At 43.8% G+C, this 26,934-nt stretch overlaps 8 protein-coding genes across 8 annotated transcripts; 5 read left to right on the forward strand and 3 right to left on the reverse strand.

The window, feature by feature from the left end:
• Window positions 1-1,946: 1,946 nt before the first annotated feature.
• Window positions 1,947-4,004, forward strand: LOC128732026 (enhancer of mRNA-decapping protein 3). The gene is made up of 2 exons (XM_053825185.1): window positions 1,947-3,264; window positions 3,351-4,004. The coding sequence occupies exons 1-2, from the start codon at window positions 1,947-1,949 to the stop codon at window positions 3,665-3,667; spliced, it is 1,635 nt and encodes a 544-aa protein (XP_053681160.1). The 3' UTR covers window positions 3,668-4,004.
• Window positions 4,005-4,244: 240 nt separating this feature from the next.
• On the reverse strand, window positions 4,245-5,462 carry LOC128720752 (DALR anticodon-binding domain-containing protein 3). The gene has a single exon (XM_053814447.1). The coding sequence runs from the start codon at window positions 5,460-5,462 to the stop codon at window positions 4,245-4,247; it is 1,218 nt and encodes a 405-aa protein (XP_053670422.1).
• A 979-nt stretch (window positions 5,463-6,441) lies between these two features.
• LOC128721998 (E3 ubiquitin-protein ligase Nedd-4) lies at window positions 6,442-14,213 on the forward strand. Its single transcript, XM_053815809.1, has 7 exons — window positions 6,442-6,645; window positions 9,520-9,681; window positions 9,765-10,448; window positions 10,869-11,387; window positions 12,433-13,268; window positions 13,343-14,035; window positions 14,111-14,213. Exons 1-7 carry the CDS (start codon window positions 6,442-6,444, stop codon window positions 14,211-14,213), a joined length of 3,201 nt encoding a protein of 1,066 aa, XP_053671784.1.
• Window positions 14,214-16,374: 2,161 nt separating this feature from the next.
• LOC128731011 (peptidyl-prolyl cis-trans isomerase FKBP2) lies at window positions 16,375-17,018 on the forward strand. Its single transcript, XM_053824106.1, has 2 exons — window positions 16,375-16,621; window positions 16,698-17,018. The coding sequence occupies exons 1-2, from the start codon at window positions 16,466-16,468 to the stop codon at window positions 16,953-16,955; spliced, it is 414 nt and encodes a 137-aa protein (XP_053680081.1). The 5' UTR covers window positions 16,375-16,465; the 3' UTR covers window positions 16,956-17,018.
• Window positions 17,019-17,054: 36 nt separating this feature from the next.
• Window positions 17,055-17,717, reverse strand: LOC128731613 (transcription initiation factor TFIID subunit 12). The gene is made up of 2 exons (XM_053824745.1): window positions 17,369-17,717; window positions 17,055-17,303 (listed from the first exon to the last, which is right to left on the reverse strand). Exons 1-2 carry the CDS (start codon window positions 17,715-17,717, stop codon window positions 17,176-17,178), a joined length of 477 nt encoding a protein of 158 aa, XP_053680720.1. The 3' UTR covers window positions 17,055-17,175.
• An 831-nt stretch (window positions 17,718-18,548) lies between these two features.
• Window positions 18,549-20,125, forward strand: LOC128730460 (2-oxoisovalerate dehydrogenase subunit alpha, mitochondrial). Its single transcript, XM_053823507.1, has 2 exons — window positions 18,549-18,629; window positions 18,729-20,125. The coding sequence occupies exons 1-2, from the start codon at window positions 18,549-18,551 to the stop codon at window positions 19,974-19,976; spliced, it is 1,329 nt and encodes a 442-aa protein (XP_053679482.1). The 3' UTR covers window positions 19,977-20,125.
• Window position 20,126: 1 nt separating this feature from the next.
• On the reverse strand, window positions 20,127-20,751 carry LOC128730461 (acylphosphatase-2-like). The gene is made up of 4 exons (XM_053823508.1): window positions 20,700-20,751; window positions 20,618-20,634; window positions 20,439-20,548; window positions 20,127-20,340 (listed from the first exon to the last, which is right to left on the reverse strand). Exons 1-4 carry the CDS (start codon window positions 20,749-20,751, stop codon window positions 20,226-20,228), a joined length of 294 nt encoding a protein of 97 aa, XP_053679483.1. The 3' UTR covers window positions 20,127-20,225.
• Window positions 20,752-21,587: 836 nt separating this feature from the next.
• Window positions 21,588-26,377, forward strand: LOC128723823 (bromodomain adjacent to zinc finger domain protein 1A-like). The gene is made up of 2 exons (XM_053817592.1): window positions 21,588-25,329; window positions 26,367-26,377. Exons 1-2 carry the CDS (start codon window positions 21,588-21,590, stop codon window positions 26,375-26,377), a joined length of 3,753 nt encoding a protein of 1,250 aa, XP_053673567.1.
• The last annotated feature ends 557 nt before the right edge of the window (window positions 26,378-26,934 follow it).

Genomic DNA, 26,934 nt, shown 5'->3' on the forward strand with positions numbered 1-26,934 from the left:
ATTCTACATTGCTTATTTGAATCATTTTTAGTATCAAATTCTTTTGATAAGCTGATGCTTTCAAATGATGCCTCACAAAACCCTTCCCATTTTTCATTTGAAGTCAGCATTGACAGTATTTTGCTGAGAAGGAATCAGATTTAAATAAACACTCCACATTCGTGTCCCTTATGGGACTCTACTTTCGTATGCTTCATAGGTAGTAAGCTTTTACTTAACTCACGTTCCATTTTTGTCTCACCTTTTATAGAAAAAAGACCATGCGTTCGAGGAGGATCTTCCTGATAAATTGGGCAATTAAATTCAGAGCAATGCTACGGTTAACGTCGTGGAAGTAGTAACGGGTTTGAAAACGTCTAAAAAAATCTTCGAGAAACAAAGGCAAAAGCGTGACCAAAGAAGTCAACCCGTGCGTAGAATTGCTAAGTACCGTTCTTTAACATGTTGATGAGCTGACCACGGTATTCCACGACTGATGTCATCGACTGACTGAAATCCAAGTCGGAATTAAAAGGTGCGATAAAGCTCTTCATTGTTTGAACATTGGAACAAAATAAACTCGTCTTCAAGCTTAGTCAACAGGCTGCTGCAAAACACTCAATTCCAACAGCCAGAATATCTAGCAGTCAATTCCAGCAGTCAAATGTTCCAACAACCATTTCATAGGCTGCACAATTCAATTGCATTTTATTTACTCTTTGTAGACTTTAAGAATAGATTTTGCCGAATTTCTTTGTCATTTTTTTTTCAAATTTTATGAATGAGTAGTAAAAGTTTTACATTGAGTAACAATTTATTTTTGTCATTTGAAATGCGATCGCTGGAGTAAATTGGTTGCATTGAATTCATGGGTATATTGATTAGATTAGGTATCCTATCCTGTATTCAAAATTCAAAATTATATATCCACGTATCAGCACAATGGATATATTTCTTTATGCTTTTGGGCAGTGTTACTGGTTACGTAATGCATTGAACTGTTCTGACACTATTGTTATTTTTATTTTTTGAACCATTAATACATTAATTAATGCATTAATGCAATGAAAATAATGATATGAACGCAATGAAAATAATGATATGCATTAATGCAATGAAATATATTAATATGAAGTAATATTTAGTAAAAAACAACTAATTTAGACAATACTAAAATAACAAAAAGCTATCGAATAAACAACAGATACTACAATTTCATAATAAGTAAATTTTAAATATTGTTTGCCCATCACTATTTCTGATAGTAATAACACGCATATGTAGAAGCAAGGTTAGCTCAATTCGAAATGACACAATTTGATCTAGTGCATTGCAATTGTATGCCTGAGGAAGTGTTTTTGAATTATCGGTGCTGAAACTGTCAAAATGCAATTCAACATGGCAGCATAAAGGTTTGCCATGGCCGTACCACTTTAACGTGAACAAACCGTGGCAAAAAGTGAAAATCATCCTGAAATAAGATGATGCTGTAGTTTATTGTTTCAACAGACTAATACCCTTCGCTTTAGTACAGTGCAAATTGTCGAGTATTAATCCTTACGGGAAATATACCACCAATAGTTACGTAGTGCGCATCGGGAGGACGCGCGGACGATTACGAACAAAAACATTGCTTTCACTGAGCTGCAAACAAGTTCCGGTTGTATTCGAAACCATTACTTCTACCTTACCACCTCAAACTATTGAGAGATTAATTTAGTGGTAGTTTATTTTTGTTGTTCTCGTTCGTTTCTCTCAATTATTTTCTTCTTTTCTGTGACGTATCGCCATTCTCGCAGTGCGCCGTTGCGTTTACGTACAAATTTTGTCATTTTTTTATTGCGCTATGTTTTGAAATCGTCACTGTGAAGGACGCAACGCTATCAATAATATAAACAAACCCCCACATTTAACCAGCAAAACATACGTCAACGAAAACACGCTCATTTGTGCCGTAGCTGGGAAAAATGGCCGATAAGTGGGTTGGCAAATCGGTGTCGATACACTGCCGCAATGATCTCGGTATCTTCCAGGGCATAATTAAACGAGTCAGCCCGGCAGACGTGGTCATCACCAAAGCGGTTCGCAATGGAATTCCGCTTAAGAAAAATAACGTCGAGGTGACGGTGAGCGCACGGGACATCGTCAAGCTCGATATCATTTCGTGTAGTAACGTGCCGAGCATTCCGTCGAAACCGGTGGCCACTGTGGCGGCCAACTCGGGTATGGTCACCTCACTGGATGATCAGTTCGATGGGATGAAACTTATGAACAACGGCAAGCAGCACCAACCGCAACAGTTTCAGAATGGAGCCGGAAGTGCATTCAAGTTGGCCACAAGATCGCCGGCTCCAAACAAACTCCCAAACGCCACCAATAATGCAACCAGTGGCACATCGGGCAAGGGTGAAAATGTTGGCTCCAACAAAAGCACAAGCCATCCGATTGACATCAATGGCGCAACATCGAAATCCAATCACATGGTCGGCGCCTCGTCAATTTCGTCGGGCAGCTTTGTTGGATCCTTCGGTAACAACCGCCCAATGGTCACCAGCCAATCCTTGCCACATACGGATGGGAGCGCGAAAAAGAATGCCACCAATGGCAAGATGTCGCGTAGTCGAAAGAATCTTGCCAAAGACAGTACCTTCGGATCACCGGACGATGATCCGCTCATGATGGACGTTGAATTTGATTTCGAGAAAAATCTGGCCCTTTTCGACAAGCAGGCGATCTGGAACGAAATCGATGCCAAGGCTACCGAGGGCGATCGTAAGCAACGACATGCATCAAATTCAGCTGTAAAAACGAAGTACCGCCACGATGAAAATGTGCTTGTATCTACCCCCGCACAGTACAGAAGGATCGAGATCAAGTGTTTGGAGAACGTGGACCGGGACAGCCAGGAGTACGTGACAGACGAAGGATTGGTCATTCCATCGATACCGGAAACATTGCGCCACACGGTCGAAGAGTTAGCCGTGAACATGGGGTTGTCACACGAACGGCAAAACGATTTTCTGGCTCGCGGAGCCACCGAGCTCGCACTGCAACTGCTGGGAGGTTCCAGGCGACTAACGCCTAACAATCAGCACCAGTGGCCAAAGATTGTGATCGTGTGTGAAGGCGCGCTCGATGAGGTCGGAATATCCACAGCTAGGCAACTTGCCAGCCACGGCCTAGAGACGGTCGTATACTTATCCTCGTTGACGGAAGCCACACAAAACAGCACAGAGGTTCCGTTGTACATGGCTACAGGGAACAAATTTACTGTTGATGCTAATAGTAAGTAATATTGGAACACCATCCGTTCTTTTATCCGTTCCTACAGATATCCGTTCTTACACTATTTTCCATTTCATTCTCTGCAGCTCTACCTCCGTGTGATCTCGTGATTGCTTCGATCAAAAATCCAAAACTTGCGAATCGTTTACGCAAATGGATCACCGATTGCCGTGCGCCGGTTTTGGCGATCGACCCTCCCGGTACCGGTATCGAAGGCATTTCAATTAAATGCTCCATTCTACCGATTCTACCGGTGGACGGCATCGATCAAAATGATGCCTGCGGACGATTGTACCTTTGCAACATCGGTATCCCGAAACAGCTGTTTCGACGGGCCGGTATCACGTACAAAAGTCCATTCGATAAGTTCGTCATACCGATCCACCGAAGGAAAGATGATTAATCGGTGCATACCTCGTGTCATCATGAGCGAAGTAAGACAACGCGGATAGTTGAACGGAAGAGACATGGGCACTCAGCGCTACCATTTGATGCAGGAAGAACGATTACTTTTTTAATTCTATCATTTTTATTTATCAAACCCTGCATCAACATGGGAAACCACGCAAGACGACAAAATTTATCATTCAACCATATGACATTAAAATGCCAAACAAGAGCTATAAAATAGAACGGTACAATTCCTCACGAATCACATGCGCGAAACAAATTGTTAACGGCTCAATCACATCGAAATATTCCATCCAAAAGAACAAATAAAAATCCGCGCAAAAACAACAGCAAACCAAACAGTTTCGTCTTGAATCTGTCTTTCTATACATACAATGGTACTTTTGTTAGTTTGATTAGTTTTATTAACAAGATTATACGACTAAGTAACATAAAAAACACGGTAAATTAAAATTAAGCGGCGGACAAAAACGATTGTTCTATTTTCTCTGCTCATTGTTAATCATAAGGAATATGATATATTGTAATCGATATGTTTACTAGCTGAACATAATTGTCTCGATAAAATGTTACATTTCCTCAACTGTTTCCATATCTAGGAGTTTCAACAGTAGCTCCAATAGCTTAAAAATAGTTCTCAGCAAATGTAATCGGGCAAACATTACTGGTTCCAGTTTAGGTCTGTTTTCCGTTAGAATTCTTATCCTACAGTAATACTTGCTAACGCACTTTACCAAGCTCAATGTAAAATCAAGCAGGTGATAGGGGGCAATGCGAGCAAATTCTCCGTGGCCGAGAGTTTTTTCCAGTATTCGTGGGAAACGAATTAAGTACACGTACAGCAGATGCCATTCGTCCGGTTCGACGAGCAACGAGAAATTAATTTCATTCGCAGGCGGTACTTCCGACAAAACCTTTTGGTCTACCAGTCTAGCGTGCTTCTTGAATATCGACGCCAACCGAGCGTAATTGTACAATATAAATGCGGCTCCCTTAGAAGAGGTTTGTGTACGAGTCGTGTCATGCTGGTTTCGCATATCGATCGCGCTGGTTTGCTTCGTGTGTAGCATATCGACTATGGCTGCTGATCGACCCAAACTCGCAACAAGTTGCTCAAGTTTGGTATTATTAGCGATGCGCAAACCATATCGGTGCTGTGCAATTAGCTGCATATCATTCGAGCGCTGTTGTATGTATTGACTCGCGTTTTGCATGCTTTCTCCAGATAGCACAGGGCCGCATAGAACTTCCACGTGTTGCTCATCGGGTATTTTACTTCGTTTCTGAACAATTTTTACATGCCTAGCATCTTGCTGCAAGGCTATTTCCTCCTTTCCAATCATAGTGTATCCAGCATGAACGAAACAGTTTTTAATAACCACTCTCAAAATGTCCATACGGAATTCTGTCAACGTGGTTAAATCCATCGCTTTGGTGGTTTGATCTTCAACGGAAATTTTCGCGGTACTTGAACTGCGTCTTGTAGCCGGCAAATGCCAATCCATACCAGTTCCATCCAGCGCCATTCGGAATACTTCAATCCGATCAAACCAAATATGTGCAGCATTGCCGTTGAAACGAATCATCGTCACCGGAAAAGGCCAAGACTTACTGGCAGCAATGAGTGCCTGATCGTTGAACTGAATTGCGGTGTCCGTTTTGCTTTTTACTATCACATCGCCCATTTTGCAGAGGTTTTTATCGAGAAATGTTATTGCCGGCGAACAGCCAGCCGTGCTAAGGTAATCCAGCAGAAGTTTTTCGGTGGCAAGTAGAACTCCCTCCATTTCGTGAAACAAGTCTGTAAAACTGAACTAGTTTCGCATTCAACAGTAGCCTGAATGAAATAAACACAAATGACACAATTTTTGAATGACCTTTTATGCCAAGGTATAGACAAAGTACCCGGCAATCACCAAGCTTGCTGCGACAACTATAAATGCTTACCAATCAAACTGTAACAAGTGCGTGTTTTCTAGCTAAAGGACAATATTATGTTTGAATCCCCACGGGAATTTCCTAAAATACGCGTAATTCAACCGAAACGACTTACACGGTCCACCATCCAACTGAACAGCGTTTCTAACAATCTTATTCACATCAGCTGTCAACTATGCGCTGCGGATAACTGCGACCGTAGTTTTGTATAGACACCGAAAGAATTGTGCGGAACGGAAAGAACATAAAGAAATTGCCCCTAGCCTACTTGTAGGGGGGATTTTTGCTGCGTTTTCGTTTCCGGTGTTGATCTCCCCATGAAGTGCTAACCGTGAAGTGGTTTATATGATACGCGCCATGTGATATTCGTGAATGTGCGTTTCCAGCATGGGTTTCATATAGCGCCGCATTATAATTTCCATTGCCAAATTAACTGTTTGTGATTCTAGCATAGTGCAACACTAAGCAATAATCTCCTGCAATACGTAAGCGAAGCAGGCTAGTGAGGGCAGCGCGTAGACCGCAAAGTGTTAGTGCAAAAAGTAATATTGCAGCCAAATACTGCTGAAAGGTTCGTGACGTGAGGAAACCCCGTTCTGCCTCTTTCTTCTCCCGAGGTGATGCACCAATTTTGCTAACGCTTCCTGAAGGGCAATGGAATGCGTGTTCCCTTGCCCCCGTACGACAAACTGCCCGTTTCCCGTGTTCCCGTGCTTCGATGATTGTACCTCCTCTTCGCATCATCCGTCGCAAATCGAGTGCATCGCCTGTGCAGCACTACGGTAGGGCATCCGTGTTGTAAGCGGTGTGAGACCCACCCGTACGGGCATGCGATCGCAGATCAGCAACATTCATTCCACGATCCTGCAGCGTGGCTCACCATCCCCGTCAAATTCGCCGTCCCCGACCGCCGGTTCTCTCATGACTCCTCAGCGGCCACCAAGGAGAAGGGCTCAGTCCGTGGGCAACTCGGCCTACGGTTCGAGTCCCGCCCTGACCTCACACATACCCCGAGGGTCTCTTTTCACAGCCGTAAGTACATGGGGATATCGGTAAGCACAGATACACGCAAGCAAGGACATATGTCACTGATTCCTTTTTCCGTACATCACACACGATCCCGGCAACGGTACTCGTACGACATCGAGCTTATCGGAACAAAAGCCGAACGGTATTCAAAATAGGAAAAATTACATGCCCACCGATGCACAAAGACATATTTTTTGCTTCCATTTTCGAACCAGCTCAAAGCGGAAATGTGTTGCATTTCACCCGACAGCCCTGGCTTTGTTACATGACGCTCGAGAGCGCAATTGGACGCCCCTGTGAGAACGATAGCATTTCGATGCACTGATAAGGACCGCTCGCCGCAATGGATACATGCTCGACAATGATAATGACGATAACAATGAAAGCAATGCCTTTCGTGCTCGCAATAGCATAACACCGCACCAGGTGCGCACTGTTTGCTGCTCACTGTTATCATCTCACGTGGTGGATTTGCCTTAACCTATTGTTTTGGGGCTAGCGCGGTTTATGAGATTTTTAAGGGTGTCTTCTTGATTGATGAATTTAACACAATACACAGTACAGCTGCTATTTGATAGCTACTCTGATTCAACATTGTACGCTTTTCTCAAACATCGATATGTGGTTGTTAAGCCAACGAGCTGTTAATTATGTTTTGTGACCAAATGCTTTATTGGACCACATTATTGGAAATAAGGTAGGGGGTCTGTATGGAGATTTGATTTTTGTAATCAGTAGTTTGGGTTGACGTTTAAATTTAAATTGAAAAGCCCTGTATCGATAACTTCTTTTTGTATCACATTATGCATCATTTTTTAGTTCACTTTCGCTGGATCACGACCGGTTACACTTGCGATCATAGTTGGCTAAACCACTGTGAAAAATTCCGCATTCTGCGACAACCTAGCTGACAAAGGCTTCTAATTTGTAGGCTCTGGTACTTTTATCCAATCACCATGGAAAAATGTCTGATCCCATTTTTAATTGCATTTCTCTAGTCTAATAATTTGTCTATTTTTCAACAACAAACGCTGTTCGACCCATCGGTTCCGATCCCGATCGCACCAAAAAGAGCACTTGTCTGTACCGCAGGGTTGTGCACATTGCGGCTCCGAAAACCCGCACAGCCGTTACTACAAAGAATCAAATTGTTTCCATTCGAACCACTGCTCTGGTATACCTATTCACCCTATCCTATCATTCGCATACGCGTACGATTTTAATTTCATCGTCTCTCGGGCCAGACCGGTTATCTTGTTGGTTCGGGGAGTCTAGAGGCTTTGCTCCTTAATTCCGCTAGACTTAGCATATCGAGCCACCGATAAAAGTGTGACGGTGTGTAACGTCGAGGCTATAAGCGAATGGGGTTAGAGGACAGTGAGAGAGGTTTAGCGCAAGGATTTTCCGTCGCTTTTTCTCCAGCAGACGGTATTAAATAATCAGTGCGTACCTAACAAAAGTAGTAGACTTGTTAGTGACATCTCCCTGCATCAGTCAGGAGAACGTACGTGCAAACCGGCCGGATGTTTCCACCTCCACCGTGTGCCCCACTATCAGCAGCCCATTATCGGTGATAAGTGCTCGTCGCGTCGTTTCTATCGTGTTTGGTTTCGGCGTGTCATCATCCAGGCTGGTGGAGGGGACAACGACAACTTTCGTCGCGCCGTGGCATTGACAGCAGCACGGTAGTGTGTTGGCAAGGCAAAGCGCATGTAAAACGAGCGTCCGGACGACAGACGCATCGAAAAACATACCGTGTTCACAAACACTGCTCGCGAGAGCCACCCGAGCAGCTGGTGCTATTGCTGTTGTTGTTGCTGCTGCTGCTGTTGCAGCAGCCATAACCCCGCTTGCTAAGATATCCCTCTGAAGGGTACGCACTTACCACTACCAGCAGGCACGCGAGAGTCAGGAGGTAGTAGAACCAGAAATAGCTCCACTACGTTCGGGTGGTCTCGGGCTTGGTCTCGGTCAGGCTCCACCGCGCGCCGGGGAGTAATTTTCACGATGAGTAGTCGGTGATCGGTGCGTGTTTGGTGCGGCTGGCAGATGCGTTCGGTTACTATCGAAACGGGGGGTTTGATGGACAACAGCAAACAGTAATTCTGGAGGAATACCTGTGCCTACCTTTGCCGATTCGTGCCCGCAACCGTGATTCGGGACTAGTGTGATGTGGCGACCGGTCAGTGCACTATAGATATCGGTATCGGTGATTGTGATGGGGTTGCAGTGACCAAAACCGCGTGAAATAATTGCAAGATATTTCGGCAAACAAATCAGCAGTGGTGACATCAGAGCTGACACAAGGATCCTTGGCTAGTTCAAGTAATCCTCATCCTCAGCGTTGGTGACAGCAAACAGCAACCCAGCCTCATGACGAGAACCGGGATGTTAATAAACTTGGTACGAATGTATGACGACATTGCCAGGCAAAAATACCAACTCTTGGTGATGCCGCGTTGCCTTAGTTGGTGTGTTAGGCTTGCGAGGGAATTATTTGATAATACGCGCGTTCGATTCCGCAGGCGAAACGCGTTTGCTGATAAACAAATCTGTCCTCTGTGCTTCGTTTGGTCGATTAATTTGCAATCCACTATCGTTCTCATCATTCCGGGGATTCGCGATTCCATTGCGCTGCTTCAAATCAAAGTTTATGCTTATTTCCATCTGCTTCTGCTAGTTGATTCACCGGCGCTCCTGTATGTAATGGCAGATGACTGTTACATTACGCTCTCATAGATCAAGAAAGATGTTTGCCGATCTGTTGGCTTACCGCTGCTACTAACCATCGTTTATGTTCGATTCTATTCTCTTCTTTTCGGTTGAATCATATGCGCTGCTGCACACCACGGGATGACTATTACGTTACACTCGCAGAACGAAGAAGATGCCTGTTTCGTTCGGATCAAGGTGCTGGGGGCGAGTGGTTTGGCGAAAAAGGACATCTTCGGGTATAGCGATCCGTACGTTAAAATCGAGCAGAATACAATCACCGGCGACGTGAACGTGGACCAGATGATGACGAAAACAAAGCGAAGGGTAATGGCAAACGATAACGTCAGATGTAGAACGGAAGCTGTATACTAATATTGCTCGTCTCTGTCTGCCCTCTATCACACCAGACGCTCAACCCTGTTTGGAATGAGGAGTTCGTGTTCCAAGTCAAGCCAAACGAGCACAAACTGGTGTTCCAGGTGTTTGACGAAAATCGGCTCACCCGGGATGGCTTCATGGGGCTCGTCGATTTGACGCTGATTAATTTACCGCATGAAACCGAAGGCAGAACAATTGCACCGCAGCGGTACACCCTGCGAGCGAAACGGCAGTCTAGCTTGCGAATCAGTCCTAAGGTGCGTGGTACGCTCGAGCTTTACCACGCGATCATGCGCAACGATGATTCGGCCATCGCTAATCGAGCAGCCCTACTGGAAACCGTATCGTCCCCATCGTCATCGGCCAGCACTGGCAATCGGTCGTCCGGCACCAGTACCCCTCTGTCGACGCCCCGGAATGCCGGATTGTATCCCCAGCAGCAGCTACCTGCGCAACATCCTTACTTTCGCTTCCATCATCAGCAGACGCCGGCACCGCAAACGGATCCGCTGCCCCCGGGTTGGGAGGTGCGACACGACCCGGTGGGCAGAATCTACTACGTTAATCATGTCGCACGAACTACGCAATGGGAGCGACCCAGTATCGTACCAGCCCAGCCGGGATTGAACGATATGGTGGCCGCTTTTCAGCGCAGATTCCACATCAGTAACGATCCAGATAACGGGGGCAGTGGCAGCACTAACACGAGCATGGTAAGAAAGAACCTTGGCCAACGTGTGATATTAGCCGACCGATCGCAATTATATTCCTTCATTTTCGTTTGTCAATGAAACCGTATCTCATTTCTATGCACAACCGTTGATGCTATGGTTTTGATGTTTTCCTTCTTGTGCACATTTGCTAGTAATTTTTTTTTATGAAATGAGTTTTGTAAATGTCCCAAAAAAAATCTACAATTGGTTGGAAGCGTTGACGCATTTATCAAAAGCATTTTCTTCATCCCTGTTTCGTCTGTAGCTACAGTTTTTGTACATTTTGTGGACGAACGACTGGCGGGTATTTAGAAATTTCAAATTTCATTAACGAAAATTTTAATCACTTGCGGTCGTAATGCATCTCTTCATTTTGTATACCACCTGCCTTCTCCGTTATTTATCCTTTTCCTATTCAAGGCCGACAGTGCCAGTATTGCCTCGGATAGTGGCGACGCCGGTGGAACAGGCGGTACTGTTAGTTCCGGTACGGCTGCTCTTCCATTATCCCCAGCGGTAGATCACTCTCAGGGTGCCTTACCTGCACCTGACCGGACCGTATCCGTCAATACGTCCCGTGACGGTGAGACCGAGCAAAATGGTCTCTCCCCGTCACTCTCCAGTTCGTCGCTCGCTAGCAGTGGAACCGGTGGTCTGATACGTCCAATACGTACCGCCCCACCACCCCCATCGGCTTCGTCAACGTCCTCTGCTTGTGCTAGTCCGTCCGGTACGCCGGTGCCCACCCAGCGGCGCCGATCGTCTCACAGCATCGTCACCACCAACGAAAGTGTCTCGGTTGCGGGCCCTGAGAATGGAGATCTTTCCACGCCTGCGACAGTGGGAACCGCTGGGCGAGATAATTCCGTTTCCTCCAGCTCCATCGCCAATGCGGTCGATGCGGACGTAGAAGCAGAGAATGCTCCTACCGCTCGGGAGGTTTGTTGCTTGTTCCTTTTCTTTGGCACATGGCAAAGTTTTTTCTTTTCTTCAACTAAATTTCTGGTGAAATGTAACTCCGCGGGTGGGTGTTGTAAACTAAACCGTAATGTGTACTTACCCCTCACGTGCTAGAATGTTCGCGTTAAGCAGCTACATTAAAATGCTGTCTGACTTTGTATTGATACACAATTGTCTAATTAACTTACATGACTGTGATACGAATCAATGGATCGCCTCGCTCAATAACTGTAATATGTAACAATTGGCAAAAGTGAATGTATAGCTGCAACTAAACATGAAGTGAAGCATTCCATTATTCTACCAAATGTTTTATTGCATACACTACTAGGATGCAATGTTCCGTTTCCTTTCCCCGGGCTGTTTTATACTGTTTCTCTTAGTCTATTTCCTACCGGTGTACGGGACCTAGGTGACGGTCACTGCAGTTATTTATGTGCTTTTGTTTCCTCCTGTTTTTCGTCTAACTTTTTCCTCGCTTAACCTAGAATTATTTTTAATTTGTTGATGTTACATGTTATATCGTTTAACAATACTATAAAATAAATTACTATCGCAAATAACTGCTTTCTGGCCCAACAACTGCTAACCACTAACCGAGGCACTTGCCAACCATAAGTAAGCATTCGCCGCCTTGCTAGCCATTTAACAATCGCAACGAAATACTTATTCAAACTAACTTATGTGACTGACAAAATACTAGATGATGCATAAAATAATGTATACGAAACGTTACAAAAACCTTAATTCAATCCAACACATTCTGCAAATTGAGCTCCGCTAACAGTATAAACTATAAATAACAAAATTAACACGTCGTTAAAGCACGCGTTTAGTAGACAACAGAAAATTGTTGATTATGGCTATCAACTGCTTAGATGGTTTTCGAATGTTTGTTAACAATTGGCAATGAAAGCGTATGTCAGTGGTTCTAAAAGCCTTAACCAGTGCATCGTTGCATGGTACAAAGTAAGGATTCTGTTTGAACGTGGTAATTAATGGGTTTATTTCTATTTCATCTCAGATCAATGATGCCGCTACGTCTTCCAGCCAGGCGTATTCAGATTCCCCGAGTGCTTCGACCGGATCTCAACCGTCCCCAGGCCTTCTATCTTCGCCCGCACCGGGCTCGGCTAATGTTCCGAATGCGACTGGATTACCTCCCGGTTGGGCGGTGCAAGTTGCATCCAATGGACGGCTGTTTTTCATCGATCATATTAACAAAACCACATCGTGGGTAGATCCGCGAACGGGACTCGCCAGCCCGATTCCAAATGCCGGTACCGACGGGTCTGCCAACACCGCGAACGGCGGTGCCGCTGGTGAAGGAAGCGGAGGTCGTGGAGATGCTCGCTCTGATGACAATCTGGGCCCGTTGCCGGAAGGCTGGGAAGAACGTGTGCACAGTGACGGTCGGACGTTTTTCATCGATCATAACACACGCACAACACAGTGGGATGATCCGCGGCTCTCGAATCCAAAGATTGCAGGACAGGCAGTCCCGTACTCGCGTGACTACAAGCAAAAGTATGAATATTTTAAGAGCCAGCTGCAGAAACCAAGCAACGTGCCGAACAAAATCGACATCAAAGTGCGACGTATTTCCATCCTAGAAGATTCTTATCGAGTGATCAACTCTGTCACGCGAGTCGATCTGTTAAAGACGAAGCTGTGGGTCGAGTTCGAGGGTGAAACGGGTCTGGACTACGGAGGATTGGCACGCGAATGGTTCTATTTGTTGTCAAAGGAAATGTTCAATCCCTATTACGGGTTATTTGAGTATTCGGCGATGGACAATTACACGCTGCAGATCAACCCAAATAGTGGTCTGTGCAACGAGGAACACCTGAACTATTTCCGGTAAGTGTGTGCAATCGTTGGATAATGTTCTGTTAGCTGATGAAATTTTTGGCCATTGTTTCATGCGTACGCAGGTTTATTGGTCGCATTGCTGGAATGGCTATCTACCACGGTAAATTGTTGGATGCATTCTTCATCAGGCCATTCTACAAGATGATGCTGCAAAAACCAATTGACCTGAAGGATATGGAAGCCGTCGATACAGAATACTACAATTCGCTCCTTTACATAAAAGAGAACGATCCAAGCCCGCTCATGTTAACGTTCAGCGTGGATGAAGAAAGCTTCGGAACAACAAATCAGCGCGAGCTTAAACCAAACGGAGCTGATCTGGAAGTGTCAAACGACAACAAGGACGAATACATTCGGCTCGTAATTGATTGGAGGTTTGAGGCGCGCGTCAAGGACCAGATGCAAGCATTTCTAGAAGGTGTGGGTTCGCTTCTGCCACTACATTTGCTCAAGATATTCGACGAGAACGAGCTCGAGCTGCTAATGTGTGGCATCCAGAGTATCGATGTGAACGACTGGAAGAAAAATACAATGTACAAGGGTGACTACTATGCGAATCACGCAGTCGTGCAGTGGTTCTGGCGGGCGGTACTATCTTTCAACAATGAGATGCGTGCACGATTGTTGCAATTTGTGACCGGCACTTCCCGAGTGCCTATGAACGGCTTTAAGGAATTGTACGGATCGAACGGACCACAGCTGTTTACAATCGAGAAATGGGGAACAGTAAACAATTTCCCGCGCGCCCACACTTGGTAAGGGAAAGCAAACAGTAATAATAACCTAATCCAAAATGCGTTCATCTATTCGTCTTTTATCTCAATTCACAGCTTCAACCGATTAGATCTGCCCCCATACGAAAACTACGCTCAGCTGAAAGAGAAATTAATTAGCGCTATTGAGGGCAGTCAAGGATTTGCAGGAGTAGACTAGAAAGTTGTGCTGGTGGATAATTGCTGAAGTGATACATGTGTTAACAGCTATGGAAGAAAGACAGCAGGAGCGCTAGACGAAACAATTGAGAATATTCTTTTTTTACTTTCGTTTGCCATAGTCAATGTGCGATCTTGACGATGCGTATTTTTGTAGCAGTAATTATCGTCGTGCTATTGACTTTTACCGGTAGGAGAATACAAGAACGGAGATGGTTTAGGAGTTAGCGGCCTTTGTTGGCAATTCAAGCAGACTTCCCCTCCTACTTTTGCTTACCGTATTAGCGTCGGAATTTTCGCCTATAGCAAATGAAGCGACTATACATTCCATAGGAACAGGAGAAAACAAGTTGTACAAATCTCCCAGGCAAACGTGGAAGGCGAAGGGGAAACGCATAGTTGAACAAAATTTTGGTAACGACAAAATTGCTAGTAACGCAAGAAACATCGTAACCTATACGAGGCGCTTTTTAGAAGCATGATATCCTAATGACGTTGATCGATGATGAATACGGGCTAGAATGTACGATAGTTGGCACTTGATATTTTTGGAAAACATTAGTGCCTTCAGATGCTCTTTTCTATTTTTATTTTTTTTTCAAGCATATTTTTTTTTTTCATTTTCTTATTATCTTTAGCCGTTATATCATAGCATTCGATATAATTTATAGAACTCCCTGTAACGCTTTTCAACCTTTAGTTGTATTTTGAAATGAGGAAACGGGAACGGAATATTAAGATTAGAGCGCATGTATTCACTTTCGTTTACGTACATCACACACCAAAAATATAGCAACATCGTTAATAATTAATACGGATACATAATTGTTCGATGCATCCGGGCGGAATGTAAAGAAACCTTGAAACAGGAACAACCAAATGGCCAAATCGCAACTGCGGTGCCCAATGTCTGTCCGAAAATGTAGGCAAATTGTGGGTTTCGTATTGAAGATGCAACACTGTTACTGAGGAAGATAATTCTTTGAACAACTTTAACAATAGCTTTAAGTTACCGCAGACATGGAATTGTATGCGCACAATGTGAAACGTGATTATGAAGCTATTATCGTTAAATCGCTCCTATCTAAGAGAAGGTTATCATTATACAATCCCGCCCAGTTCCATGTAGCCGATGCCACCTCTAGTAGTAGAACTGTCAGCGTTAAGCGTTAGAACCATCGTATGCGTGGCTGTTAGGTAGAAACGAACGTTGTATGCCGTTTTCATTATTGGCATATTTTTCTTACGAGATTATGCAAAAAGAGAGCGCTCGAAGTATGTGCCCAAGCGCAAGCACGCGAATGAAATTGAAATGTACCATAGAACCACAAAGTGTGATGCTAACTGTAATATTTGGTAAAAGAGAAAATAAATACATTACACAAACGGTTAATATCGTTGGTTGGTTTCCTTTAATCTTGAATAATAACTATCCATGCCTAATGACCTGCAATGGTGGATCAAGAGCATTAACAGTTGCTTAAGTAGAGGAGTAAAGTAACCCAAGCGAAGAGGCAAACTCTATGTAAGAAAAATCACAATGTCTGGCAAGGAACATACCGTATCAAAAGGAAATGTTATCATATTTTTTCAACCTTACGGGTTCATGATACAACACCATGTGGCTCTACATACCTTCCACCCACATTAGAGAATATTTTTTGGCTGCGATGTAGTGAACCCCGTGTTCCAACATCGAGAATGGCTGTTGCATTTGCCTTAACGAAAAAGGCGCCATAAGAAAAAGGTAAAACGGGAACATGATGTTAAATGACCAAGCCATTGTCCGAAGCAATCTGATCCCGAATAGGTATTCTCGAGCGTCTTGATCATAAGGCTACAGTAAAATTTTCGCTTGCGCGTATTCTTTTTGGTCAATAGAAATACAGTCTAATTGCTAGAGATGCCAAAATGTTAACGAAACCAAATAAGTGACAATACTCTTTCTTGGAGCAAACAGTCTAGATCGTTGAGCATTCCTTGTAAATAATGGTTAAGGATTTCATGGATTGCAATTCTTCAAAAACGGCTATCAAACGGTTTGAATAAACATATTTTGTCACAGCCGTGTCCCTGCTTGTTTTCTGTCATTCTTGTGGTTGATGACATTGCTGTCATAAAAACACCGCAAAGAATGCATCCCCTAAATTTATGAATCGTGTTAGTGTGAACTGAAATATAGCCGGGGATAATTAATCAATCCTTAACACAACTATTGCTTTATTGAAACAATCGTAGGGAAATTTGCATATTATGAATTATTCACATTTATTTGTTGTGTGCCTGGTTGGAATAGCGTTGGTGCCGAATGTGCAAGCGGAAGCTAAATTGAAGATAGGCGTGAAGAAACGCGTCGAAAATTGTACTGTTCGCACGAAGAAGGGTGATCTGGTGCATATGCACTACACGGTAAGTGAGCGCAGCCGGTGTTTGCATGCTTCGACCAATCATGCGTCATATTGCACTATTTTTGATGGATTTTTAGGGAACGCTTGAAGATGGCACGGAATTCGATAGCAGCATTCCACGCGGCAACCCGCTTACGTTCACGCTTGGCATGGGCCAAGTGATTAAAGGCTGGGACCAGGGACTGCTTGGTATGTGCGAAGGCGAGAAGCGGAAACTAGTCATTCCTCCTGAGTTAGGCTATGGTGAACGTGGGGCTGGTGAAAAAATTCCTCCCAATTCGGTACTCATCTTCGAAGTGGAGCTGGTAAAAATCGATCGAAAGTCTGAGCTGTAATTATGTTTGGTTCTCCCCTAACGATATAAGAATAAAATCTCCGACTTTATACGTTTAATTGAATAATAATTCTGAATTTAGTTTATTGAAATTCGCTTTTCGTGTGGGACAGTTTTAGTAGATGCATATTTTGAAAATGGCAGTCAATGTACAAAAATATCATATTTATGTAGCATGAATGATTATAAATACTAGTTGTTATTTCTATTGCTTGAATATGCTAGTATTTCTTAATCGCTTTCCGTATCAGAGCTAGTCGTTGTTTGTGAGCTTCCGTTACTGTCGCACGCTTGTACGGCCGTAGTTCATCCGTGCCAAATCCAGGGATCCACATATTCCAATTTCGTTCTAAGGGGACGAAGCAAACAGAAGTTAAAGGACTCAGTCACCGTCTGCTATGAGCTGAAACTTACCGAGATGGAGCTGTACATCCCGCACTTCTACCTTGGGGACTTTGCGATGTTTTGCGAGAAGGCATGCGGCATTCACCGTGTTTTCAACGAAATCGTCCGCAATTTGCAGCAACAATTCCTCTACCTCCTCGTCCAGCTGTTCAGTGGGATCTATCTCCCGAACCAGTTCCTGCAGTCTTGGCTTGGTTAAAAGCTGTGTCACACTGTCCCCGGCACTGCTTCCTGAAGCAGATGATCCTCCCGCTGCGTTACTACCAGTTCCAGCCGTCTTTGTAGCACCGCTGGCATTTGTTATTGCAACCGGGTTGGTTGTACCAAGCGCTGGGCTGTTTTGTGAAGGCGAAGCCATCCTAGATCTAAGTGACTGCACTAATCACTGTGGATAATAGATAAAATTGCTTTTCAAACTTTTTGCATCAAGTAATTATAATCTGAGGACCATGAAAATTCTCCAGAATCATCATGCACCTAGAAAAGGACTTCCGTGTTTGCATAGCATACTAGCAATTATTTTACACATAAACTCGAATTTTGTGGTTTGCTAATAAAGATAATCGTAGATTGCGAAGATAGAAATGAACATAAGACTGTCTGGAAATTGAAAAAACACGAATTAATACAAACCCGCTTTGGTCGATTATGTCGGTCGGCTTGCTTGTTTGTTTTGAATGAGAAAACAAATTGACATGTTCAGCTGCTGTTGTCATGTTGTCGCATGACAGTAATGGATTTTCAAAAATAAATGCATTTAATATATTGACCAGAGCTTAAGAGTAGTATTACTTTATTTTCGAATATTGTGGTGAATATTTAATTGGATAATACTAAGTTTTCCTCTTATTTATGTCAACGATTTACCATTAGTTGTGCATCACATTTCAGTCACACATGCATGTGTAGGTGCTAACGTGTCCAGCGGTACGTATGCGTTTACTGTGGCAGAAATCATTCTCCATCAATTAATGTTACGTATCAGCTTGTAGTCGTATAATTCGCACGAACTTGTTATTCCTTTGGAAACATACGAGCGCTACGAAGTTCTTATCATTCCCGTCAACAAGAGCTAGAGCAAACAGGTGGTTGGCCTTGCTTGGAACCGCGAATTTGACGTAATCAAGGTTGCACGAATTCTAGCTGTAGTTGCTGTTTTTTACTAGCTATTCCGCTGTTTTCCTGCAAAATGTCTTTTCTTCGTACCATTAGCAATGTTCTGATGCACAGAACAACTTTCTTACGGTCAGTTGCAACAACGGGAAGGGTGGTGAGTATCATGATCAAGTTTCATGCACGTTCCAACTGGTGCGGCGCATAATCCGTGAACTGCAACACTGTAATAATGTTATTCAAATCTCCATTCCAGTGTCTTTCGTCCGATGTTGCCACACAAAGTCAAGGTGTTGGTAGCACCACGCTGCACGCGAAGTTCCCGGGTGCGCTCGAGGCGTCATTCGTGACGGCCCCAAAGCTGGCTCTGCCTGAAAACATCGAACCGATTCCTATTTACCGGGTGATGAATAACGAAGGTATGATCGAGGATCCAACACAGGAGCCGAATCTCGACGAGGCAACCATTCAAAAGATGTTTCGAGATATGGTGCTGCTTAATACTATGGATAAGATCCTTTATGAATCGCAGCGCCAGGGTCGTATTTCATTTTACATGACAAACTTCGGCGAGGAAGCTAGTCACATTGGCAGTGCGGCAGCTCTGAGCCCGGATGACTGGGTTTACGGGCAATATCGCGAAGCCGGTGTACTGGTGTGGCGTGGGTTTACTATATCAGATTTTATCAACCAGTGTTACGGAAACGCTGAGGACCAGGGCAAAGGCCGCCAAATGCCGGTGCATTATGGTTCACGAAAGCTAAATTTTGTCACCATTTCGTCTCCGCTGGCTACACAGATCCCGCAAGCCGCAGGAGCAGCGTATGCTTTCAAGCTACAACCGAATAACCAGCGATGTGTGGTTACGTACTTCGGTGAGGGCGCTGCCTCAGAAGGTGATACCCACGCGGCGTTCAACTTCGCGGCCACCCTTGATAGTCCGGTAATATTTTTCTGTCGAAACAATGGCTTCGCTATATCGACACCTTCGAAAGAGCAGTACCGCGGAGATGGCATCGCTGGACGGGCAGCCGGATATGGAATGGCGGCCTTACGGTTCGACGGAACGGACATCTTTGCTACGTACAACGCAACGAAGCTGGCACGCGAGTACGTGTTACGGGAAAACAAACCGATCGTGCTGGAAGCGATGGCATACCGTATTGGACATCATTCGACGTCGGATGATAGTACCGCGTACCGGCCGGCTGAAGAGCTGGAAGTTTGGAACACGGTGGAACATCCGATTGCAAAACTTAAGCACTACATGATCCGTCGCGGTTGGTTTAATGAGGAGAAGGAGAATGAATTCGTAAAATCAGTGCGCAAGCAAGTTCTCTCACAGATTAATCAATCTGAACGTATTCCCAAACCAGACTGGCGTGAAATGTTCCAGGATGTGTACGCAGAGATGCCGAAGCACCTCAAGGAGCAGATGCGTGAGATGGAAGAACACGTAGAGAAGCATAAAGAGCATTATCCGTTAAAGGATTTCAAACAGTAACTGTCGTTAGACATCGACCCATTCCGATGTATGGTTGTCTGGCTGCGAACCTCGTTCACCACAAGTGCATTTATTAGCTATATGAGACGCCTGTTGTCGATTTTGTAATTTGTTCGGACTTTATGAAAAAAAACATGAATGTTTTCCTATCCATATTTTGTGCTTTGTGTCTTACTATTTGCTTTCAGCAAATATATACTCATATAAGTCATTATACTTTTGATTGAATTAATTAATTATATTGAATGATTAGCGACGGATTGAAAAATCTTTAAATGAGTAGCTTGAAAGTTCCTTTGGTACATTAAACACCGCTTTTTCAATACGGCTTGAAGGACTTCCCTTCGTTTGAAGCCAATGTTTCCTATGAGAAGTAGAAAAACAGAAAGAAGATTGTTTTTGCGATGGTAACCAGATTCGCTTGAATTAAATACAGTTGTTACGGAAGCTGAAGAAGCTTACATTTCATTGAACGGCTTTTCTTCGCCCTCGAGCTGTCCTTTTACTGTGCCACCATGAGTGTTCATGCACCATCCGCGTATTCCTAGGCTATTTGCCTGCTTTTGAGTGTACTGCATAACAAATGATCCACCGGAGATGAAAATAAAACCGTATCAAGCTGTCTATTTATGTACGCTTACCTTGCGAAAAAATACCCCTGCAAATCATATTAGATATTATTTAACGATGTAACAAATGCAATAATTGTATGTAGTTCAGTACCTTGAACAACACCGAAAACTTCAAAATCACATGCTAAAATTTTGCTCGACATTTTTGAATGAACTATGGTTTTGGCTTCGTAGGAATCGCCACTAAACGTATCGGTTTTCCTGCAGCAACTTGCGTCGGTTTCAGTAGAACATAGAACTATTCCATCTGCGGTTGCCAATGTTACTACGTTGAAAGCAAAACAAACGAAAATCAACAATAAAACAGCTGTAGCCATCGTCATGAGGATACTGTGCAGCGTCAAGGGTCAGGGATGCTCAACAAGTATATACAGTTTTAAGATAGTACCAAATGAAACATTGAACTTTTGCAAACAATGTTGAATCTCTTTATATTCAAGCTACGTATTTATGGGAAACATTTTGTAAGGATTACCGGCTTTAATATAAAATATAGAAGAATACATCGTTCTGAAATATACGATGCAAATAGAATTCAAAGCCATAGCTATATCGGAGTAGTTGCATCCGATGTATTGAGCATTTGATTTGCTACATTGATACAACCAAAGCATGGAATTGATGAAATGTTTCTAAATCAATTACTTGCTTGCTGAAGGCAAAAAATGGTTTAAAAATCATACGTCTTATTTCGTCTATCAATCTTCTGTAAAGGTCCTGTCAATTGTTGGTTCGATCTGTTGGCGCCAATACCAGATGTCAAATTTTAAGCGCGACATCCAAACAACGCGCATTTCATTTCGAAAGAGTAAACGAGTCTTGTACCGTGCATATACGTTTCAATTATTGTTGAATTAGTGCATGTGCTGTGTGCAATCGAACATTCTAGGCAAACAAAGGAAACACATTCAAATATTCAGGAAATCGTGGTGCATGTTTATCAGTCATGCCATTTCTAAAGCGACAAATGCTTGAGAAGATGTCAGACCCGGAACCCCTCAAGGATAACGACGAAGTGTTTGTTTGTGAGCAGACGCAGGAAATTTTTAGCACCTACGATGATTACTTTAACCGGATTATGCTGTTATCGTCAACTTCTTGGAGCTGCGAGATGACGGGGCGGACAAATCTCACGTACGAGGACGCTCTCGCAAGCGAAGCAGACGCTAGAAAAACGTTGAGAAAATTTCCCACCGTTCTTAAAGGACCGATACTACTAGTTGCTTCTCGCACGAAGCGTACCGCAATCAGAGATTTGGCTGGAGATGTATTCGGGTACGTGAAGGATGTATTTTTTAAAGGCGAAACAATTGTCACAAAATCGGGAGAAACAGAGACTCCACGGAAAGCGAAAATTACTCGCGTAGCAGTTGCCGACACATCGAATGGTCAACAAGAGTCGCGGTTGACCTATCATGTCGCAGCCAACGATAATCAATCCCCTGAAATGTATTCCGTTCATGGAAACATGGTGATGCGTGAACGCAATGTATTGACTCGTGAGAAATGCAAACTGTTTCTGAAACAACACGTCGAGCTAGGACCGGATCAAATGTTGTGCATTAAGAAAAAATCATTGATCTACTTCGTCACTTCAAAGGGCTGGACCGAAGAAAACGTGTTCTATGGGCGTGTACCTACATTTACTGAATCAAAAAAACGGAATTACGGAAAAGCTACCGAAAAATCGAGCACAAAAGCAAATGCAACAAAGAAAAAAAATAATCCACCCGACGCTAAGAACCTAGCCAATAAGCCTGTCAAAAAACAGGATTTAGTAAACGGCGCGAGCAAAAATAAAAATACGTCGAACAAAAAGCAACAGAGTATAGCAAAGTATTTACAACAACCGTCTGAAGACAAGGAAGCATTGAGAGCTAGACTTGAAGCAGAAAATAAGACACAAGTGAAAAAGGCCGAACAGATTGCATTGGTCAAAAAGAAGAACGAAGAAATTAAGGCGCTCTTGTTACAGCAGGTCACACGTGCCCTGAAGCAGTACAGCGCCGTAAAAGAAGATCAAGAGCTAACTGACCAGCGTGTGCTACCACCTTTACATCCCGTGTGTTCGCAAATTGGAGGAGCGCATTTCTCCAACTTTATGTTTATTTTGGAATTTCTGAGTACTTTCGGAGATTTGATCTCGTTAGAAACAAGGTTCCCAGAAGGTGTAACGATGGACCTGCTCGAACGTGCGCTGCTGCATCGTGAAGTGAATGGTCCACTGAGCGACATCTTGCAAGTGCTGCTGTGTGCGATCTTCGAGCAGCAGATTGAAGAACAAGAAGAGCAAACGAATGAAAACTCAGGAAAACATTACGTGAGCGGTTGGTGCTTTAAATACTTATCCACCAAATTGACGGATCTACCGATGGACTCGGCCACGATAACGGAGTTGCTGCGACTACATTTTCTAGCATCAGTTCAGCCCAACCAAAGCGATGACCCATGTTTTCAGGTGTTACGTTATCATCCTAACATAACCCGAGTTCTAACATTAGGCACTGTTTATCACCTCTCCGTTAGTAGCGTTATCCTACTGATTTCTGCTCTCATCCATCAACTGCTTGTCAGTAGCAAGGTGCGCAATAGAGTCCTTAATGCACGGAATGTTCGCGCCAGTTACAGCTTGAATCGGATCGAAAAATATCGAATGCCACATAAAACGGCAGCGTTGAAGGAGCTAGCTAGGGAAAAAATGAAAAAAGAACTAGCAACGTTTCAAGGTCAAACGGCGGCAGAGGATATCGAGGCACATCGGAAGCAGCTAGTACAAAATCTAGAGGCCGAGGACTTACGAATCGAAGCTGAAGCACGGAAACGAATGAAGCAGCTTGAACACGAGCACCTAGAGCTTATTGAAAAATATTGCTACTATGAGGGGTATCTTGGTGTGGATCGGGGATTCCGCAACTACTGGCAGTTTCAGTCGCTACCGGGACTATTTGTAGAGCATGACCGTGTCTTTGCAGGCCCTTGTATGGAGCGAGGAACTAGCAATATACCTGCTTTGGCAAACTGTGATGCGAAGTTACGCAAGAAATTTATCACCCAATCGATTATGATGTGCGCTGGAAGCGGTAATATTTTGCGGGATGATGTGAAGAACGAGATGCTGACTGGAAATGACATATTCGAACAGCTGCTGATTCGTGGAACCTCTCAGATCGAAGCAAATAGTGCAAAAAAGAACAACTCCTTTGCAACTGCTAGAGATAGAGAAAAAATATCACCATTTCTGGCAGCGAATTCAGTGGAAAAGGACAGTGGTGTAGATGATACCGCACCTTCTAAAAACAACAATATCCCTGTGAACCCTCCGACGAATGAAGAATTGTTCATGTGTACTGGTCAACCGGAGAAATGTCCCGTTCATACACCAAGTCATCCCAGCTGGGGATACTACCACACGGAGGAGGAACTAGACGCACTTATTAAAAGCTTGAACGAACGCGGAGTACGCGAGAAGCGGCTTCGTCAATTGCTTGTATGGGAGCGTGAGGTTATCGTGGCACACATGAAGAAATGTCCGCTCGAGAAACTCTCCATTTCGCAGCACGAAAACCGTGAGAAACACGTGGTGGAGAACTCGAGAAAGTCGCGTAAAAAATATAACGATGCAAACTTCCATCACGATGCAGGCACCAACCCGAACGAAATATTCGAATTGAAATTTCGGGATCTTTTACTCGAATTAGAAGAAAAGATATCGGCCGGTTGTTTGGGTAAGCTGCGAGTAAACGATCGCAACGCGTGGCGCGAGGCGATCGTAAGCCGATCATACGATTCGCAAATCGACGGCCAACTCCAATGGGGTACGAAGCGCATAGAAGTTGTACAGACAATCATAAATGCAAAGGAGATGTCAATGGAAACTGACGAAATTGACGAGATGGAATGGAGGGACGTTGATGTAGTACTGAAAGACAAACAGTTGTTCTCTAACACAACCGATGCAGGAAACGTGAGTGAAACGAACCAGAGCAACGACGACGAAAGCATTGCTGCGCAAGATAGCGAACCATCACCGGATATTGTGCGTTCGATGGCCTGTGCGTTGCTACAGGTACAACAGTGCATTGATCCTAAATTCTTTCGCTATCCCTTCGGACCGAAAATGAATGTGAAAGTTCCTGAATTGATTACCACCATGAAATATGAGGGTCAGCAGAGGCTCATGTTTTGGGAAGAGGCTTTGATGCGTTCCACGTCGTTTTCGCAACTATTTCTGTACTATCACACTCTGTATGATGGGATCCAGTGGTCTAGGTCAATTGAGCGTGCGTATTGTATGGTATGCAAGCGTAAGGCAAATCCAGATCAGTTGCTGATTTGTGACGAATGTAATCGAGCATGCCATATGTACTGTTTGAAACCAAAACTGACTGGCGTACCAGCCGGTGATTGGTTCTGCGAACGATGTCGTCCAAAGAGTAAACGACAAGCAAAAAATTCCAATAAACCCAAGCGGGATGTCATCACATCAGAAGAAGAAACAGAGGATGATATTGAACTAGAACAATCAGAATCAGAAGAGGAAATAAGAGATACTAAAGATGAGATGAAGCAAGAAGATGATGAAAGAGAAGTTGATTATGAATCGACTGCAACGGTCAATTATGATACAGATTTTGCAACTGAAAACCGCCGATCTACTCGTAAACGTTCTGGTATCATAAATATAAACGAAGTACAATCGCAGAATAGCCCAGCTGCCAAACGTACTCGCTATTCGAATGGGGATACAAAAGAACAGATAAATACCAAAGTTTCAAATCTACGTCGATCAATCAATGAAAAACACACTGGCAGCAGTCACGTGGTTGAACAATCCCCTTCGAGAAGGGTTTTGAGGTCGAGCTTAGAACATCAGAATGGCCATCGGCGTTCACGTAGGACAGTGGCTAACTAACCAGTGGATAGCCACTGGCAAAGAGATTAATAAGTTAAATATGAGCATAAAAAACATGAAACCCGTCCCACTGATAGCTGATAGGTGTAATATTGTTTAGTTGTGTTTCTCTCATTGTATTTCAAATGCTTTGAATATAAAGGACATTTTGGGACCAATTTTTTTGTTTTGTTTGTTTTGTTTACGCGCTTCGTATACTTATGTTTTTCGATTTCCCAACACATAATATTACAACCCGATTCCGCACGCAAGGTAATAAAAATGAAAAGTGGAGAAAAGTTCAAGCATTGCTTATATGAATAATGTGGGTTAGACTTTAACATTGTGTTTAATTGTCTGAATCTTTCATTAGTGATGCTAATCGCAGATTTTCATTAGTTATGAAGGCTGAGTACGAATATATGTGTACGTTCGAAAAGATTATTAACGGAAAACCAATTGAACGATGGAATTGTCGTTCAAATTTCCTCTCATGTCATCTTTCGGATGTTAGCTGTCAAATTGGAATTGAAAGATTTGTACTGTCAACGGAGAGAAAGAAAATGCGACGAACAATAACAACAACAATAGACGCACGGGACCAGCAACAACACCCGTAGCACTGGTTGCAGTGAAGGTGAAAGAAAGGCAGAAAGAAGAAAAGTGAAACGATAATCTCCTTGAAAAGAGAAAGTAATTGAACCCGTAGACCACAGCCATCGCCGTGTTTTTCCCGTTCGGCAACAGTCCCCGCGGCTTGTGTTTGGAACGCCAGCAGTGTTCCCCGCTGAGTGCCAGCGTTGCGAGTGTATCTGTTCTAAATTTCTTCGCCCCCTGATCACGACTCTAATCGTCAACTTCCCATAGATATCGAGTGATTGGTTGCGGGATTTTGATTGATATCAGATAAAGTGAACGGTACAAGGATAGTTTGTGCGCGGCAAGGATACAAGATGCTAGGAGCAGGCTCGACAAACACCGTCGCCCCAGCTCATCCGTACCAACCATAAACCGCAGTATCGCGCTGTTTCGAAATACGCCTTACTGAATCGTGTGCCGTCTTACGTGACACAATTTTGCCAAGGCGCTTTTTTTCGTTTGGTGTTTTATTTTTCGCTTCGCGCGCGTAACCGTATCAACGCAGCACTTGGCCAACGGAGCACCCGTCGAGGGAAAGGAAAAAGAATAAATAAATAAACCACCGTAACGTCAAACGCGTTCCGTCCCCGTGGTATCGCTGGTTCGCTTGATAGCCGCAACTGATAAGGCCGGGTTCAACGGTAGTGAAATCGTATTATGGTGCGTTAGCGGCTTCTGTGGATCTTTTCGTAGTTTTTTTACCTTCGTTTTCGAGAAAAATGTGTGTGTTGTCTTATGCTTAAGCACCACGACACCGGTATCTTACCGTGGCCGCGGTCGGTGTTTTTGGATCCAC

The sequence above is a fragment of the Anopheles nili genome, chromosome 2 (assembly GCF_943737925.1).
Source record: "Anopheles nili chromosome 2, idAnoNiliSN_F5_01, whole genome shotgun sequence".
Lineage (NCBI taxonomy): Eukaryota > Metazoa > Arthropoda > Insecta > Diptera > Culicidae > Anopheles > Anopheles nili.